The 16,950-nt window shown below is 34.0% G+C and overlaps 2 protein-coding genes across 3 annotated transcripts in view; one reads left to right on the forward strand and one right to left on the reverse strand.

The window, feature by feature from the left end:
• The window catches only part of LOC111709426 (N-lysine methyltransferase SMYD2-B), a 41,011-nt gene extending 24,288 nt beyond the window's left edge, over nt 1–16,723 (reverse strand). For both annotated transcript variants that reach the window (XM_023483087.1, XM_023483088.1), the window contains exon 1: nt 16,704–16,723. The gene's annotated coding sequence lies outside the window, so the exon portion shown is untranslated. The remainder of the gene's footprint in view (nt 1–16,703) is intronic.
• Nucleotides 8,230–16,950, forward strand: part of LOC111709427 (protein RMD5 homolog A) — a 12,088-nt gene continuing 3,367 nt past the window's right edge. The window contains exons 1-6 of the mRNA XM_023483089.1: nt 8,230–8,376; nt 9,460–9,676; nt 10,258–10,348; nt 12,814–12,888; nt 13,011–13,073; nt 15,604–15,769. Coding sequence (XP_023338857.1) covers nt 8,268–8,376; nt 9,460–9,676; nt 10,258–10,348; nt 12,814–12,888; nt 13,011–13,073; nt 15,604–15,769 — 721 coding nt within the window. The 5' untranslated portion in view covers nt 8,230–8,267. The remainder of the gene's footprint in view (nt 8,377–9,459; nt 9,677–10,257; nt 10,349–12,813; nt 12,889–13,010; nt 13,074–15,603; nt 15,770–16,950) is intronic.

Consider the following 16,950-nt stretch of genomic DNA (forward strand, 5'->3'; position numbering starts at 1 on the left):
ACACATGTTACAGACTGCAAACCCTCCAGGACCGTCGCCTAGATGTGAACCCTTTGCTGCCAAGATGCTGACACCTGTGAGCTGACCATCATGAAGCTCCAACTGTTCCATTCCTTTCAACACTATTAATCAATGTTATTTCATTTTCAACCGTTTAGATACTCCCAATTAAGGGCCAATATTTTTAAACTTTGCTTTTATTTCTCATTTCATGCTATTATTCAATAAAGTTACCGAATATCCCTGTTGTTCTTTTATTTGTGTCAACAAATATATATATAGATACGCTGGCAGGTAGAAACCTCCTTCCTAAATTGCTTGTAGCAGACAAGTAATTTTTGTACCTCTGAGATAATGTGCAAGGAGAGACATCTATAGCAAATTTATTACTTTCTATATTCCTTTCTCCCCCTGCTGCCATCTGTAGGAAATACGCATTTGTGTGATATAAAAATACAGTTTGCGTTTGACCAATAAAATTAAATTTCTAGGTAACACAAACATACAGTACGCGTTTTGATTATTTCATTCAGTCAGAGAGAAAAAGATTTAAATGTTTTAGACAAGGTGAACTTTAAAGACACCTTCTTCTAAAAATGTAGATGGCTTTCAGGCTCAAATTTTGATTTTTAACAGTCCAAGGAACATAAAATACAGAAATTTGCAGTGTAGTGGATTTTTTTTATATTTTAATCCTGAATTAAATTTTGAAAAGCCATTGCCTCGGCAAATTTAAATATGCAAAAATATTTTCAAAATTTCTTCGCAAAAGTTGTGCAATCGGCTTTCTTTTGTTATTGGCTTTCCAAAGAGTTGTAAGAAGTCGAAATCCAATGACCAGAGGTAGGTCTAAATATAGATCTAGTCGGGTAAAAGTAAGTTAAGGCATTCAGGTAATATGCCTGAGGACTCAGGCAGTAGGTATAAAATCCCCTCTTTGAACCAAAAGTGATGGGCATGTGTTAGTTAGAAACAGGGGCGGATATAAGGATTCTGTATGGGGGGGGTAAAAAATTGTAATTATTGAAATTTTTTTTACCCCCCCCCCATAGAAATTTTTTTACCCCCCCTAGAAAAATATCATGATGTATATCAAATTATTGGTTTTAATTGGTTTGATTTGCATTTTCCACTCATTTCTGGGATTTACAAACTCAATCATAATAAAGGCTTCATTTCATACCTTTCAGCTTTCACCTTCATTATAGTCATTCATTTTACATTAACTACAAAGATCTGTAAAAAAACTGAATTTATTTTATTTTAACTAAACTTTTTATATTAAGTTTGCTGGCAAACATTGACAAAAAAGGGAGTAATATAAAAAATAATAGTTTTACTCTAAGAGGAAAAAAATGATACTTTTTTAAATCTTTATAAAAGCTACTGTGCAAAACTTTAAAAAAATATGGTTATTACTCATTGTTAAATTTTCTTGTCGTCAATGTAGTATGTTAAGATCTTAACGAAATCTAATGTGGAAATGATATTATTTAGAAGTAAAAATGTTTTTTTATTGTCCATACCATTTTTTTTTCTATTAAAAAAAACATCTAATTTTAATGACATTGACTATTACTTTATAATTTAGAATCATTTAGAATATGTTGACTTAAAATTTGAAATATCTGAATCTGATTCCGATCTGCACAGTGCACATTTCAATTGTTTTCGTGCAAATTTAAAAGATATTCAATTTTAAAATCAACCTTTTATTAAAAACAAAAACAAAGTAACAACTCTTTCCTCCATTAAAAAGTCGGCGCGGCTTGGCGCTTAAAAACTTGTTAAGAATGTCTTCATGTTTGATTGATTTTAATCTACTAGGATGGGAGCAGGAGCGTACGAGGGCTTTTGTTTAGGGGGGGAGGGGTGTGCAAAAAAAATTTGCCCCCCCCCCTTAAAAACCCCTTTTCTGAAAAAATATTGATACCTTTTTTAATTTTTTTTTGCCCCCCCTCCCACCTGGACTTGTTTTGTTCGCCATAAAAAAAAAAACACCAAATAGACTACAATTTTGGGTGGTTACTAACCTTATAGAGTCTAAAAATTATTCCTTGCTTGAAAAACTAACTTTTTAACTTTACAAATTTATCACTTAACTCCATCACAGCTAACTAAATCAATATCACAACATCATTAAAAATTATATTTTTACTAATATACGAAATTTCTTCTGAATTTTTTAGATAAAATTTACTCAATCTACATATCCACCAACTCTTTTAAGCTACAGTTTTTTGGGATTTGCTTGCACAAACATTTCAATGATTTTTTCAGTAGAGAGATCAGACAGCCTTATAGGGTGTAAAGCCTTAAGTGCAAGATCGTTAAGTCTGCTCTCCGTCATAGTTCATCTTGTGTAATGAAGTATTCTCTTTAGAAGGCTAAAACTTTTCTCTCCTTGTATTAACAGTGAATTCAGACAAATCCTTAGTCTTTGTCATTGTCAGGTGTTACTTTTTAAACGTAGTTTCCTTTTAATTTTGTATTTTCCAGGGGGGGGAGGGGCAGTGCCCGGTCTGGAACTCCCAGGAGGGGCAACAGGACTACTGCCCCCTAGGTACGCCATTGTGCCTGGCCTGAGGAAGCAGATGTAATATTAAAAGAGCCTCCCTCATGGGTGCCCCCTCTCAGCCTCTCAGGGGGGCAAGCATAGAGGGGGGTGGGGGCGTGGCCCCCCCTCGTACGCCCCTGGATGGGAGTGCATGAGTGCAAGGCTAGATAGCCTTTCTGTTTTCATGGTGTTCCGCAGCCATGTTAGCAACCTAATTATCAATATACATAAGTTCCGTTTCTATTTTTTGTTTAAATTTTTAACAGTTTTCAAAGCTTATAACTGTTTAGGCATCTGCAAAATGCCGCAAAAACTTTTACTATCATGAAAATAGAAGTCTTTACACTTGAGTGCAGACTAATCAATAGGGAATGTATTTTTTTTTTTTGAAGTGAAGGGGTCAAGGCAACTCTAACTTGTAGAGGCAGCAAGTGGAGTAACTCCTGCTATTCAGGGCCTGAATATATGTTCAGGGGTAATTACCTCCAAGATTCTAGGGGGGGGGTTAATTACCCCTAGGATTCTAGGGGGGGTATGTACCCCCAGGATTCTAGGGGGGGGGGTAAATAACCCCAATAACCCCCCTTATATCCGCCACTGGTTAGAAAACTCAAAAAGTTTGAAGAGCCTCAAACCAATACTTTTATAGTCTCCAAAAATTTCAGGGGGGGGGGGGTAACCCAAAACCCCCCCCCCCCCCAGCCGGAATGCTAACTTTATTGCATAATAACAAAGAAAAGATTAACAGTTCCTTCTTGGATTTGTTTGCAGAATTTCCTATGAATTTGGAAAGTTTCAAAAACAGAGGTTTAAAGGGACTGTTTACTTATTTGGGAATTTTCATGGCACATTTGAATTATTTTAAAAAATTAAACTAAGGCTATAAGGGGGATAATTGACTGGGGCTGGCTTATTTCTTATTTATATACCAATCCAATTGAAGTTTTGAGCGCACCAAACCTAGGATGATCATTTTAGGAAAGTAATGGAGTTGTTTTTTTGAGTTTTTGGGGTGAAGGGGGTGATGAGCCAGTTGTGAGCCATGAAGAGCCAGGAGCAACCGACCATAGTAGTGTTGAATGGAATGTATTGTTCGACCGGATCCTGTCCGCTATTAGGACTTTGTCCTAGATTCGATGTACTTTTTAGTCATAATTTTTATTTAAATTGCGTTAATTTACGTATGCCATTCAGTACAACTTGCACATTTTAACTTTGTCTAGTCAAATTCCTACCTCAGTTTTATTTGCATTGATTAATTTGCATGTTTCATTAAGTACAATATAATTGTTGATACTATAGTACGCATTTAGTGTTATCGCACATAAACAAAGTGATAAATTAGCAACAATCCAGAGGATAAAATGCCATGCGTACGATCAGATGGTGCTAATTGCACTTTTTCTCACGAGCTCAAATTTCTACCTGCCAGCGTATCTATATATATTATCTTTGCATTATCCCTTTATGTATATTGAATGCATTTAAGTTAGCGGTTAGAATAGGCCAGCCAGGACGTCCAAAGGGGTACAAAGTGGCGCCCCCCCCCCATGGTAAAAAAAACCTGAATTTAATGAACTTGAACTGATCTTAGGTACCGTCAGTTCCAATTTTTATTACCGATTCAAATCCTTCCTCAGTCTTTAACTCTGCAAATCGGTGGTTCAAATTTAAACCGGCAGTAGGTATTTTAATTTCATCATTAAATTCGATCCCATGGAAATGGTTGGTTCTGTCGCAAAATCTGAGAGAAAAGGGGGGAACATTTTAGAATTTTTGTTTTCCAGCTACTCTCCCAAACTAAATTCCCAAATTTCCCCCCCCCCCCCGTAAAAGTTCCTGGAATGGAAGGATGTCCTTACTTAATATTATTCATCAATTGGGTTTGGAATATGAAATTGTTTTCAGTACTTGGAATTCACGAAAAGTAAACGGATAAAATTATTTTCAATTCGTTTTTTTCTGTAGAGAGACCGGTTCTCGGAAACCAAATAAATCTCAAACAGTGGGTCCAACTAAACATGAAAATTTAAATACGATTATACATAATATTAAGCCGCCATTTTTTAATTGGTGGATTTTCAAAAATCTTGAATGGCGACCTTTTTTCAGGCACGATTTTTTCAGTTCTACCAGCCATAAACCCACTATAACAGGCTCACGGAAGTTTAAACAAAAACAATGGACCTGCAATTTTGTCAAATTGTCGAATTAATTAATTAATAAGAAACAAACGCAGATTGTTTCGGATATCCAAAATGTACTTATAATGTATCATAAAAATAAATTTTGGAAAGCCAAAATAAAACAACATAAAGCTAATCTGCAATGTATATGAACCAGAGGAAGTCAAAGACGTTTCTAAATTCCTTTTTTTGTGACAATCTGTTTTTTTTAATGTATAGTTGCGTATTAATTTAATTTTTTAGTTTTTAGTTGCTTTTAAGTAAAAGCTAATATGAAAATATGGTAAGGCTGATGAATTCAAAGATGCCTACTCTACTATTGTATTTGTATTATTTGTTGTTTTAACCAAAGCATATTATACATAGATATGATTGCATGTTAAAGAACATCTTATTGGTTTTAAACCGTCTGCAAGTAAATTTGGACATGATGCATGTTTTCAAATATGGACTAAAAGTTCATTTTTGCTTTCTCTTAAAATTATAAAATATACTTTTGATAGTTTTGAAATGTTTGTTAGACATGAGAGGTGGAGTGTAAGTAATAATACTGAAATCAAGCAAATGTTCCAGCAGTCAGAAACTGGACTGGTGTCTAAATTGTCAGGAATAAGCAATTTATCTTCTATCAATCATTTGCATGATTTTCACAATAATCATCAAGAACATTCAACAAAACGTTCAGAACTAAAAGGTTTCAACCATAAGCAACCTAGCTGGTTCAGTCAAAATCAAAATAGAAAATTACTTAAAGGGGGTGTTCGCGAAAAATGAAAGGGGGTATAAGCTTACTGCGAAAAATGATCGCTTTTGATCGCTACTAATCTTACTTCTATCTGTTGCGTCTACAAGGAGAAAATTGTCAAAACTTATACCGAAGAACATAGCGTCCATAAAAAATTCAGAAAAATGCAATGTATGATTCGGATCGTAAGCAAATCAATTTAAATTCTAACACATCAAGAGGCGCAACTAGGACTTTTGCTAGGGGNACTCTTGCACTAGCTAACTTGGTGGTAACCGATAACTGATCTTTTATGCATTATAAGCAATATAAATACTACGAGGAATTCGCTGAATTTGCTAAACAAACTAAACTTTAACATCCTTTCCTCTGCAACTTTCCTTTGACTAAACCTGCCCATATTTCCCCCTCTCGTCCAGCCCGTGATGTCCTCTCCTCTTATTATCCCTTGAAACCCCTCTCTATACCTACAGAGCGTCCCATATCATATTAGATTATCTCCAATCTTTAACACCAAAATACGCACATAATACTCGAAAAATCTAGCATTTTCTGCCAAAATAAATTTCTGTTAGCCTTATTAAATTTTTCAAAATGATTCATTCTTCTTAAATTTTCTGATTTGTCCCCTAAATCGTAATTTAGACCCATTGACGCGGTCTAATTTGATGTGGGACACCCTGTATCTAATGTTACTTCGTCTATACGCAACATCCCCCCTACTGAACTTCTGACCTACTAACTTTCCGACCTACTGCAATATCGGACCTACGCCAGCTGTTTATTTTAGTATTATTTGAGGGGTTAGGTTAGGTTAAGACAATTTCTGGGCCGAGTGCTGCGGCTAGGACAGGCTACTGGGGGCCGAGCGCCGCGGCTAGGATGCAGGCTAGGGGGCCGGGCATTGCAGCGGCCATAAGTCCATTATAGCAGCAGTACCACGTGCTAGTAGGTCAGATGGTAGTATAGCGGTTGGCATAGGTCAGAAGCATGAACTGGTATGGCTTAATGTGTAGGTCGAAAAATATACACCACAAAGTTTAAGTTGGGTTGGTGACAATTTTAGGTCTGAAGCAATATTTTTAGGTTGGTTGAGCAATTTTTTTAGGTCGGATGAGCAATATTTTTAAGTCGGATAAGCAATATTTTTAGGTCAATGAGCAATTTTTTTTAGGTCGGATGAGCAATATAGGGTGGCCACCAAATATTTTAAGGTCCGATGTGCAATATTTTTAGATCGGATGAGCAATTTTTTTAGGTCGGATGAGCACTATTTTTAGGTCGGATGAGCAATATTTTTAGGTCAGTTAAGAGCAATTTTTTTTAGGTCGGATGAGCAATTTTTTTAAGTCGGATGAGCAATATTTTTAGGTCGGATAAGCAATATTTTATGGTCATGATGAGCAATTTTTTTAGGTCGCATGAATATATTTTTATGGTCGGATGAGCAATTTTTAGGTCAGAAGAGCAATTTTTTAAGTACGTGTGATAGGAGCAATATTTTTAGGTCGGATGAGCAATTTTTTTAGGGTGGATACCAAATATTTTTAGGTCTGATGAGCAATTGTGTTATGACGAGCAATATTTTTAGGTCGGATGAGCAATATTTTTAGCTCATTCGACCTAAAAATATTGCTCATTAAACCTAAAAATTGCTCATCCGACCTAAAATATTGCTTAACCGACCAAAAAATACATGCTCATCCGACCTAAACATATTGCTCATCCGACCTAACCGCGACCTAAAAATATTGCTCATTCGACCTAAAAATATTATACTCATCGATACCTAATATTGCTCATCCGACCTAAAAAAAATTGCTCAACCGACCTATGAATGCTTATCTAACCTAAAATTGTTGCTTTATATATAACCAACCTAAAATATATAACATGGCAGACCTAAAAATATTAATAAATAAATATATTGCCAATCTTTACGTCAGTTTGGGATATTCGCTAATCGAACCTACAGATTTTTAGGTTGGAAAAATGTTAGGTCAGAAAAACGTTAGGTCTGAAACTCAATAGGTTCGTTTCCTCTAGGTTCGATGAGCGGGTACGGACATGAGTTTAATCGATAGCATCCCAACTTTAAAAGGTTCCGGAAGACGACAAAGATTATTTCCCTCTTAAAAAATTGTGACAAATTCCGACTTTGCAAAAAAATACAAGAACTTTTTATTATTCTGAAGTCAAGAGGATTAAGAGTGAACTTATAAGAAAAATAACTTAGCCTTATAGATCTTTCTACAGACTGTATGAATTTATAAAAAAAATTAAACATTGCAATATATTGCGGCATGCTAGCTTTTAGTATGTCATTGTCAAATGTAATTTCTAATCTAAAAACAATGGATTTTCTGGGTTTTTGTCCTGTGTACAGAGAGAGGATTTTATAATATTACTAGTATTGGTCCTAGAATTCTTTAGTAGAGAATAAATAATATAATTTTTATCGTAACGCCGCCGCGCGTCATTCTTTAATAATCAAATGCGATCATAAACAATTTCTCATTTAACATCTTCACAAATCATAACCTGTTTTTTCCAAGAATCGATAAAACCTTGTTTCTTAAGATATAAAGATATAAGATATAATGCTTATTATGTATTAAAATACTTCAATTATCTTTGGCTGCATGCGCAAAATTGTAAAGGATTTATGTCTTAAATTATAGAAATGTTCACTCTTTCCAAATTGTTCTGAAGAAATATCTGCAAAGAATTTCAACTCAATAAACAATAATATTTATTTTATTCAGAACTTCTAAATAAAATGGACGCGTGTTCTGCTGTGGGAAGAGAGGCTGATAAAGTTCTATCAAAATTTTCTAATCTGGGAAAGACTATTAATAAAAGTATCGATGATCAAATAAGTCAAATAGGTAAAACATTATTTTTTTGGTAAACGTATACTAGGACAGACACATTTTTTTTATTTACTCTAGGTGAGACTTAACTGAAACAAAGGTAATTTCATTAAGAACGATTTTTGGACCTCGCCCCCCTCCCGTGCGCCCCCCGCCCCTCCTATCAATTTTGTACATGTATATAATATAAAACTCAAGAATGAAGTTGGTCATGTGGCTGCAGCGCCCAGCCCCCTAGTCTTTCCTGGCCGCGGCGTTCGGCCCCCTATAGCCTGTCCTAGCCGCAGCGCTCGGCCTTCTTTCCTGTTTTACCCGGAGCGCTCGGCCAGAAAGTGTCTGAACCTACCTCTAAATATATACTGATTTTGTTGAAATCGAAGGTCTATCCTGGCCTCAGAGCTCGGCCCGCTAGACTGTCCTAGTCGCAGTGCTCGGCCTTGAAATTGTCCTAACTTAACCCTGAAATAACACAAAATAAATATTTTTTTGTTGAAAATAGCTGAAATCTAGGCCATGTACAAAATTGATAGGAGGTGGGAGGGAAGACCGAGGGGGTCCAAAAATCGTATTCTATGACGGACCAGAAATAATGTTTCAAGAATTTAGGTAGTTACTTATAAGCTTGATAAGGAGGCGCCATGGTCAACAGCTTTTTAGTTTTCAGGCTTAGCTTAAAGGAACTACAATAGGAACGAGGAACCCAAAATCAAACGTTCGCAAATTGATTACCCTTCTCTATGGGAGCAATGTAAACAACATAAGTGCTTCCAAAACCTGTGAAAAGGATGGACAGAATGGACAAAGCTCTAAGAAACGCCAGTCATTCTCTCAAACTTGTGATGCGAAATAAACTAACAAAGAAAACCTCATAATTTTTGTCTTTGTAAATTATTATTCCCCTCTCCTGAAACTTTAATTTAAAGATAAAGTATCCTCAAATTTAAAAGTGCGCACACATGGATATCAATTAAGCGTTCAAGTTTAACGACAATCGACACTTAAATTCAGACCTCTGATATTTTTAAAGATAAATCGGAAAGAATTGCCCGTCTTGGTACATGTAAGTATTAGAATGAACAAAATACCTTTATTCTTTAGAAGCATTGCGTGCAGTACTTGCCACAGGAGAGGACGAGCAACTTACCAGTGTGCACAAAACTGATCTCAAGCATCTCACACTAAAGATCTCTGATGGTATAGGAAGAATCGCTACTGAGCACAGAGACCTACATTCAACTGTGTCGAAGGTCGGGAAAGCTATAGACAGAAACTTTGTCTCAGATTTCGACTCAACCTCACGAGAAGATGTTTTAAGGTAACATATTCGCATAAATTTTTTTAGTAGTGCTGTCGTGCGAAGGATTGCCGAATGATTTCTTTTTCACAATTGGCATTTATTTAATTGTTTTAAAATATTTATTCGTAGCAGTCGAGCATCACTTTCAAGATAAACTAATTTCTGTCGCTAAAGAAAAATATCATTCTTTTGACTTTAACTTCATCATGTAATTTTTTTTTCTGAAACTTTTAAAGCAGAGCAGTTTTATTTTGTTTATACTTCGCCGCTTTGTTCCGGACCCGTGGTTGTGTATCATGAAGGGGGGGGGGGGGTTTAGACAGCCAATGCCTCTGAACTAATTCCCAATGTTTTTGAAATAAATAAATTTTAACAAATTTTAGGTGCACAAAATTTTCGTTTTCTCTAAATTTGGTGATTTTCAAGCTATTATTTAAAAAAATTCTATTTTTCTGTAGTATAAGCCTAATCTTATCCTACTTTTTCTAAAAGAACGGTTCGAACATCTGGAATTTTATTCCGGAGCTACTCATGGCTATGGATGATTGATTATCTCGGCAAATGATTATTCACAAAAATATCTATCGGTGCAATTTTAGGGGCCCTAATAAAGAACATCTGTTAAATGAAGTTATTCTGCAGCACTTGTACAGACAAGGTCACCTAACTATTGCTCAAACTCTGGCAGAGGTAATTTTATTTTTTTATTTTTTGGATCCTCGATAATCATCTTGCATACTCTTACTTCTGTCAAGCTCAACCCTATCTTCAATGTGTTCCAGCCTACAGGTCGTAATACGTTGTCTGTAGGTTGATTGTTAATAATAATAATAATTATGCCACGGACAGTATTTTTTTAAGATTTGTGAATAAAATCACTTATTAATTCCAAAAGAATAGTTGCACCAACTAGACTAGTTGTGCTAGACTTTTGGGGAAAATTAATGATTATTCGTGAATTTTAGGGATATTTTTCTGTATTCCTCTTCCTTCCTTTCTTTTCCCTGCCTTCCCCTTCCGTCCCATCTCTACTTACTTCCGTTCCCTATTTTTTCCTTTTTTGTTTCCCTTACCTTCCTTCTCCTTCCCTTCTATTTTCCCTTTCCCTTTGGGGAAAATAGTAAGGGATGTTTATAATTAATCTTGTTTAACACCCCCTCTCCCCCCCCTGCAGCATTTTTTATTTTCTTATTTTCTTCAACAAAGTCGATGATAACTCAAAAGACACTTTTACTTAATATCTAAAACTAATTTTATATAAAAATGCAAAAAAATTACTCATTTTTTGGATAATGGATATCATTTCCAAACCAATTTCAAACCTGATAATACATTTTTAGTGGTGTAAATAATTTCTTTATTAGATTTAGAAATCAAAGATTCGAGAAAGCAGGAAGGTAAAAGGGAACTAGGAAAGAGAAGTTAAAGTAAGGTTTAAAGTGAAGGTAGGAAAGGAAGTTAGAAAGGTAGGAAAGGAAGTTAAAAAGGTATGAAAGGAAATGGAAGGGATAGGGTGGGGAAGGGAAGGAATGGGAGCTAAGTTTTACTTCTATTTATCCACTTCGATAAAATAAACATATTTTTCCATTAAAAACCAATACCATTAAATTTCACCAATGGGTAAAATACAGTAGTTGAAAATGATTCCCAAGAAAATACATATCCCGGGATTGAACTTTTCCCCCTTGCATAAACTCAACATAGTTTTAAGTAAAAAAAGGTCTTTTCAGTTGTCGAGATGGGGGAAAGGAACTCAAACTTAAAAAGTGACCGGCCTTGTAAAGGTAGTTGAACTGAGTATGCAGTGTTGTGGAAAACTTCTTTCGGATTCATTTGAGACATATTAAACTTTTTAAAGATCTGTAAATCCTGAGTTAAAGCGCAAATTCGACGTTCAGAAATAAAATTAGTTTTTTTAAAGTATTAAATAACGACAACGAAAAATAAAGTAAAAATTATACATTAAATCTAATTAGATGGTTAGAAACATATTTCTCAAAAGAAATTTGTCAATAAATCAATGCTAAAATCAATTATTTAGTTTTCATTATTATATTGAATTTCTTATCTTCTTTGAATTTATTCGCAGATTTCTTCAAACTCTTCAAATGTCGTCTTTTCAAAAATAATTCTAGAAAGTCTGCGAAAATCTTTACTGATTACTGAGAAACCAGAATAATGAGAAAATAGAAACTAATAATTGAACAAGATTACTTATTTTCGATGATATGATTAATTTTTATTTACTTAACATGTCCCTATACATGACGTCTGTAGATTATTGTAAAACTTTTTTTACATTTTATGTCGTCGTTATTTAATAATTCAAAAAAACTGATTCTGAAAACGTATCCACCCCCAAAGTAGGATTTTAAAAAGTTTAATATGTCTCAAATGAATCCGAAAGAAGTTTTCCATATCACTGCATACTCAGTTCAACCTTACATAGCCGGTCACTCCCTTTAAATTCTGAAATTAGATTTAGCTTTAACTAAGATTGCTATTTGTTAACATGACACTGACAGCATAACAAGCAGTTCAATATGTCCCCCCCCCCCCTCCCTTCATCTGACTTGAAGTGAGAGTCTGTTTGTCAGATTTATACAAAAATAGATTAATTTATTCTGAAAATGTTCTTAATTAAATCTCTTTGAAAATAGGTTCTGACATTTCATTAAAACCTTTTCTGAACCTCTCTGAAAAATTCTTCCAATTTATTAGTTAAATTCTATTTTGTTTTACATGATATTGTCTTGTTCAAAATACTTAAACAAATTGAAATTATAGGATTGAAGAGAACTCTACTGAGAATGATTTAAGCATTTTCTCAACAATTCAATTAATTTCTTCTCTTTGTTTATTTTTAGATTGGTTTTAAGTTTAAGTTAAAGATGATTTGGAAAGTTGATACAAAACGAGAATTACGACTTTTTTCGTTAAGTCTTTCTGGTGTCCCATAAAACAGGAGCCATTTTCTTAACTTTATGGAAAATGGAATGTCCAAGAATTACATTATGGAAAACTTTCTCGATTCTATTGCGCCCGGTAGAAGAAGCTGTTGCTCTACTTTTTTAGTTAATTCATTTTCTAAATGAAAAACCAACTCTAAGATGAGTTGAATATGTGTTATTAAATCAGGTTTTTTCACTTTTCAGGAGTCTGGGGTACATGAATACAAATCTCAGAAAGAACCATTTCTAGCACTCAATAATATTCTAGGAGCACTAAAGGTATTTTTTTACCGACATATTAATAAAAGGGTTAATATTTTGATTACTGTATTCCATATTCTTTGTTGACTTGCTACGATCATTATATTGATTTATGAAAGATAACAGATATATATTTTAAGGAGAGAAATCTAGAACCTGCTTTAAATTGGGCTGCAGAAAACAGAGATGCGTTAAATTTGCAGGTTTTTATTAAACACAATTATTGTGTTTTTAAGATTTAAATCAGTGCTTAGGATCCGGATTCGTTGGATCCGGAACCGCAAAAATATTTGGATCAAAGGATGCAAAACTTTCTAAATCTGTAAATGGTTCGCGAAATTTCTGCAAAAAAGCGAAAAAAGAAGAAAAATGTTTGAAATTTATTCATTTGTTAAAAAATCAGTAAATTTAAGAAGAAATGTTCAGGACCTATATCCGGATCCGTATAAATTTTTTACAGGGCGGATCCAGGATTCGGATTCACATCAAAATTAAATGGATTCTAAACACTGATTTAAATTAAAATCCATCTAGCAAGTGATGTTCCCCGGTGTTGGTTTTGGTGTTTCTATGTTTGTTTTCCTTTTCAGATCTCAAGTTAATGAAAATCTACATGTTAAAAATGGGTTGTCAATTTTGTTTGTAATGTAGTAACACCTAACCAACTGGGTTGAAATCTAAATTCTAAGAAATAAAATTAAATATTTCATTCATAAAAACACATGAATTGATTTCTTATTGTTTAATGTTACTTTCTACAACCTTTAGGGGGCGTTTATTTTTAATTTTGTTCCTCCCTTCCCACCTGTTCCATTAGGGGAGTGAGAGGGAGAAGAAGAAAATTAAGTATCGGGGAAGAGAAAGTAAAAATGTGAAGGCATGTAAATATCTCTGTTCGGAGACCGGAGATATAGGATAAGGTACCACCGTCAGCTCCGACTTTTCATTTCCGGCCCCTATGAACTTAAAGAGCCCAAATTCTAAACACTTACACCTTAGGACCAATTTAATTAAAAAATCAAAAAAAATTCGATTCTAGCATGCGAACAGAGGGTGTCAAAAAACTGCATTTTTTATTTTTTTTTCAAATGTTTTTTTTGGGGGACTTCTGATCAAAAATAAAACTATTATGTATCTTTTTTTCAAACATAATGATAATTCTCTAATTTTTGTTTTTGACACATGTAGTATACGTTCATAAATTACCAGAGCCGTCGGAGGCGTCGGCTTTGGAAATAACATAATCCTAGATTGATTGATGTTTGATTGATACAATAAATGAATGATTGATTGATGTTTGATTGTTACAACAAATGAATGATTGATTGTTTGATAAAATAAATGATTGATTGGTTGAATAAAAAAAGTTATTTACAGAGACAGTTAGGTACAAGGACAGAATATTATTTATTTTTTGGTAGACCATTTAGATCCTAATGTGTTTGTGTTTTGAATTTGGGCTCTGTAAGTCCAGTAGGACTGGAGTTGAAAAATCGTAGCCTATAATATTAGTTTAGCATACATGCATAACTAGAACCTGCATTTTTAAAACACCTGTTCTAAAATAGATTCATAATAGTTTAGTAAACATTTTCAGTACCCTTTTTCTTTCGTTTTTTTTGATCAGAAGTCCCCCAAAAAATATTTTTGAAAAATGAAAAAATGCAGTTTTTGAGACCCTGTCTTCACATGATAGAATCGAAAAAAGAAATTTAATTTTTTATTAAACTACATAGGTCCTAAAGTGTAAGTGTTTTGAATTTGGGCTCTTTAAGTTCATAGGGGCCGGAAATAAAAAATCGGAGCTGACGGTGGTACCTTATCCTATATCTCCGGTCTCCGAACAGAGATATTGAAGATTTATCGTCATATACTGTTCCTAGAGCATCAGATTTGTATGCATGCTTTAGTAGAACCCAGGGGCGGATAAAGGGGGGGGGGACATTCGCCCCTGTAGGTATAGAATGCCCCAGTTTTATAAAATAAAAGTATATAGTGTCAAGTTCTAAGGTAGTGAGATTCATGAAAAAAATAAAAAGTGAGATTTGAAAATCCAAAATGAGAATATAAAATTTAAACTTTTATTTTCAAACTGTGGTAGTGGCGGTAGTGAGATTTCAAAATCCAAAATGAGAATATAAAATTTAAACTTTTATTTTCAAACTGTGGTATTGGCGGTAGTGAGATTTCAAAATCCAAAATGAGAATAAAAGATTTAAACTTTTATTTTCAAACTGTGGTATTGGCGGTAGTGAGATTTGAAAATCAAAAATCCAAATATAAAATTTAAACTTTTATTTTCAAACTGTGGTATGCCAGGTAGTGAGATTTAAAAATCCAAAATGAGAATATAAAATTTCAACTTTTATTTTCAAACTCTGGTATTGGTGGTAGTGAGATTTCAAAATCCAAAATGAGAATATAAAATTTCAACTTTTATTTTCAAAAATTTTCGTCTACGGCGCGATTTTTTGTTCCTAATTATGAATTTTTTTTTCCTAAAAAATCTTGCCCCCCATCACTTAAATCCTGTATCCGCCCCTGTTAGAACCGGCTACCACCATTGATAATTGAGATATTGAAAAATGTCATAGATGCAACGCCTCCTTTAGTTGTTATATTTTTTTTATAAAAATATAGTTGATTTTTATTTACAAGGTTGTTGTTTGAATATTTCTATTTCTACCCGTGTCAATAAATGTAGCATATACATTGACAATATACATTTTATAGGGTTCGAGTATATTCTTCTCTCAAACTGATGGTCGTGCAACAGTACAGCAGAAGTCCAGCCTGGAACTACGCTTGCATAAACTAAAATTTGTCGACCTCCTCAACAGTGGGGACAGGATGCAGGCAATATTGTATGCCAGGAGAAATTTTCCAAACTTCGTTCAAGGTTAGTAAACCTTAAAATTCATAGTAATATAGGTTTTATGAATGGTGACAATGTTAATTCTATGGGGGTGGGGGGGGGGGGTTCTTTCCCCTCTCCCTTTACCATAATCATCAATTAGCTGGGAATTCTAAAACTTTTGAAATGCAAAGTTGACAAATATTTGTTGCATCTTTGCAGAGCGGAATGTTGTCAAACATTACTTTTTCATTTAACTATTCATTGTAACAAAGCATCACATTCAAGCCTCCGATAATAAGTTGAAGTCTGTTTTGCCTGGTATATTAAACGTCGTTCAATAACCATTGGTTTGGAAGAGTGCCCGTCGCCGAGCGTTTCGTAGAATTTCAAAAAGCTTCAAAGGGAGTATATTTTTGAGAATTACTCGCTGCTTTTATTTTTTTGATACTTTTTACCCAAAAATTCATTTAAATCCCCAATTCAGGGAATATATTCTAAAAAAGTTGCTTCCGCGCAATCTAGGGATAAAAATGATTTTCGAGAAAATATACACCCCTGGAAAGCGTCGAATGTACCAAGCCCCCTTGGTAAAATACACATTACACATGCACAGTGCACAGTCACACACATAAATACCAAATTATTTATTGTTTTTTTTAATGTTGTAGGTTTAAACATATTAACACATTTTAAAAGAAAAACTGTTTCATGGGTCTGATCAATTTTTTAGTTGTAATTAATATATGTATAATCAGGGGCGTAAATAAGGATTCTGTAGGGGGGGGGTAAATATTTTTAATTTGGCGCGCGAAGCGCGCCGAATTTTTTTTTACCCCCCCCCTAGAAATTTTTTTACCCCCCCCTAGAAAAATATCATGATGTATATCAAATTATTGGTTTTAATTGGGGTTGATTTGCATTTTCCACTCATTTCTGGGATTTACAAACTCAATCTAATAAAGGCTTCATGACATACCTTTCAGCTTTCACCTTGTTTTATATCTTTCATTATAGTCATTCATTTTACATTAACTACAAAGATCTGTAAAAAAACTGAATTTATTTAAGTTTAACAAAAATAATAATGATAGTTTTACTCTAAGAGGAAAAAGATGTTACTTTTTTAAATCTTTAGAAAAGCTACTCTGCAAAACTTTGAAAAAATATGGTCATTACTCATTGTTAAATTTTCTTGTCGTCAATGTAGTATGTTAAGATCTTAA

Source organism: Eurytemora carolleeae, unplaced genomic scaffold, assembly GCF_000591075.1.
Source record: "Eurytemora carolleeae unplaced genomic scaffold, Eaff_2.0 scaffold960, whole genome shotgun sequence".
NCBI classification, from domain to species: Eukaryota; Metazoa; Arthropoda; class Copepoda; order Calanoida; family Temoridae; genus Eurytemora; species Eurytemora carolleeae.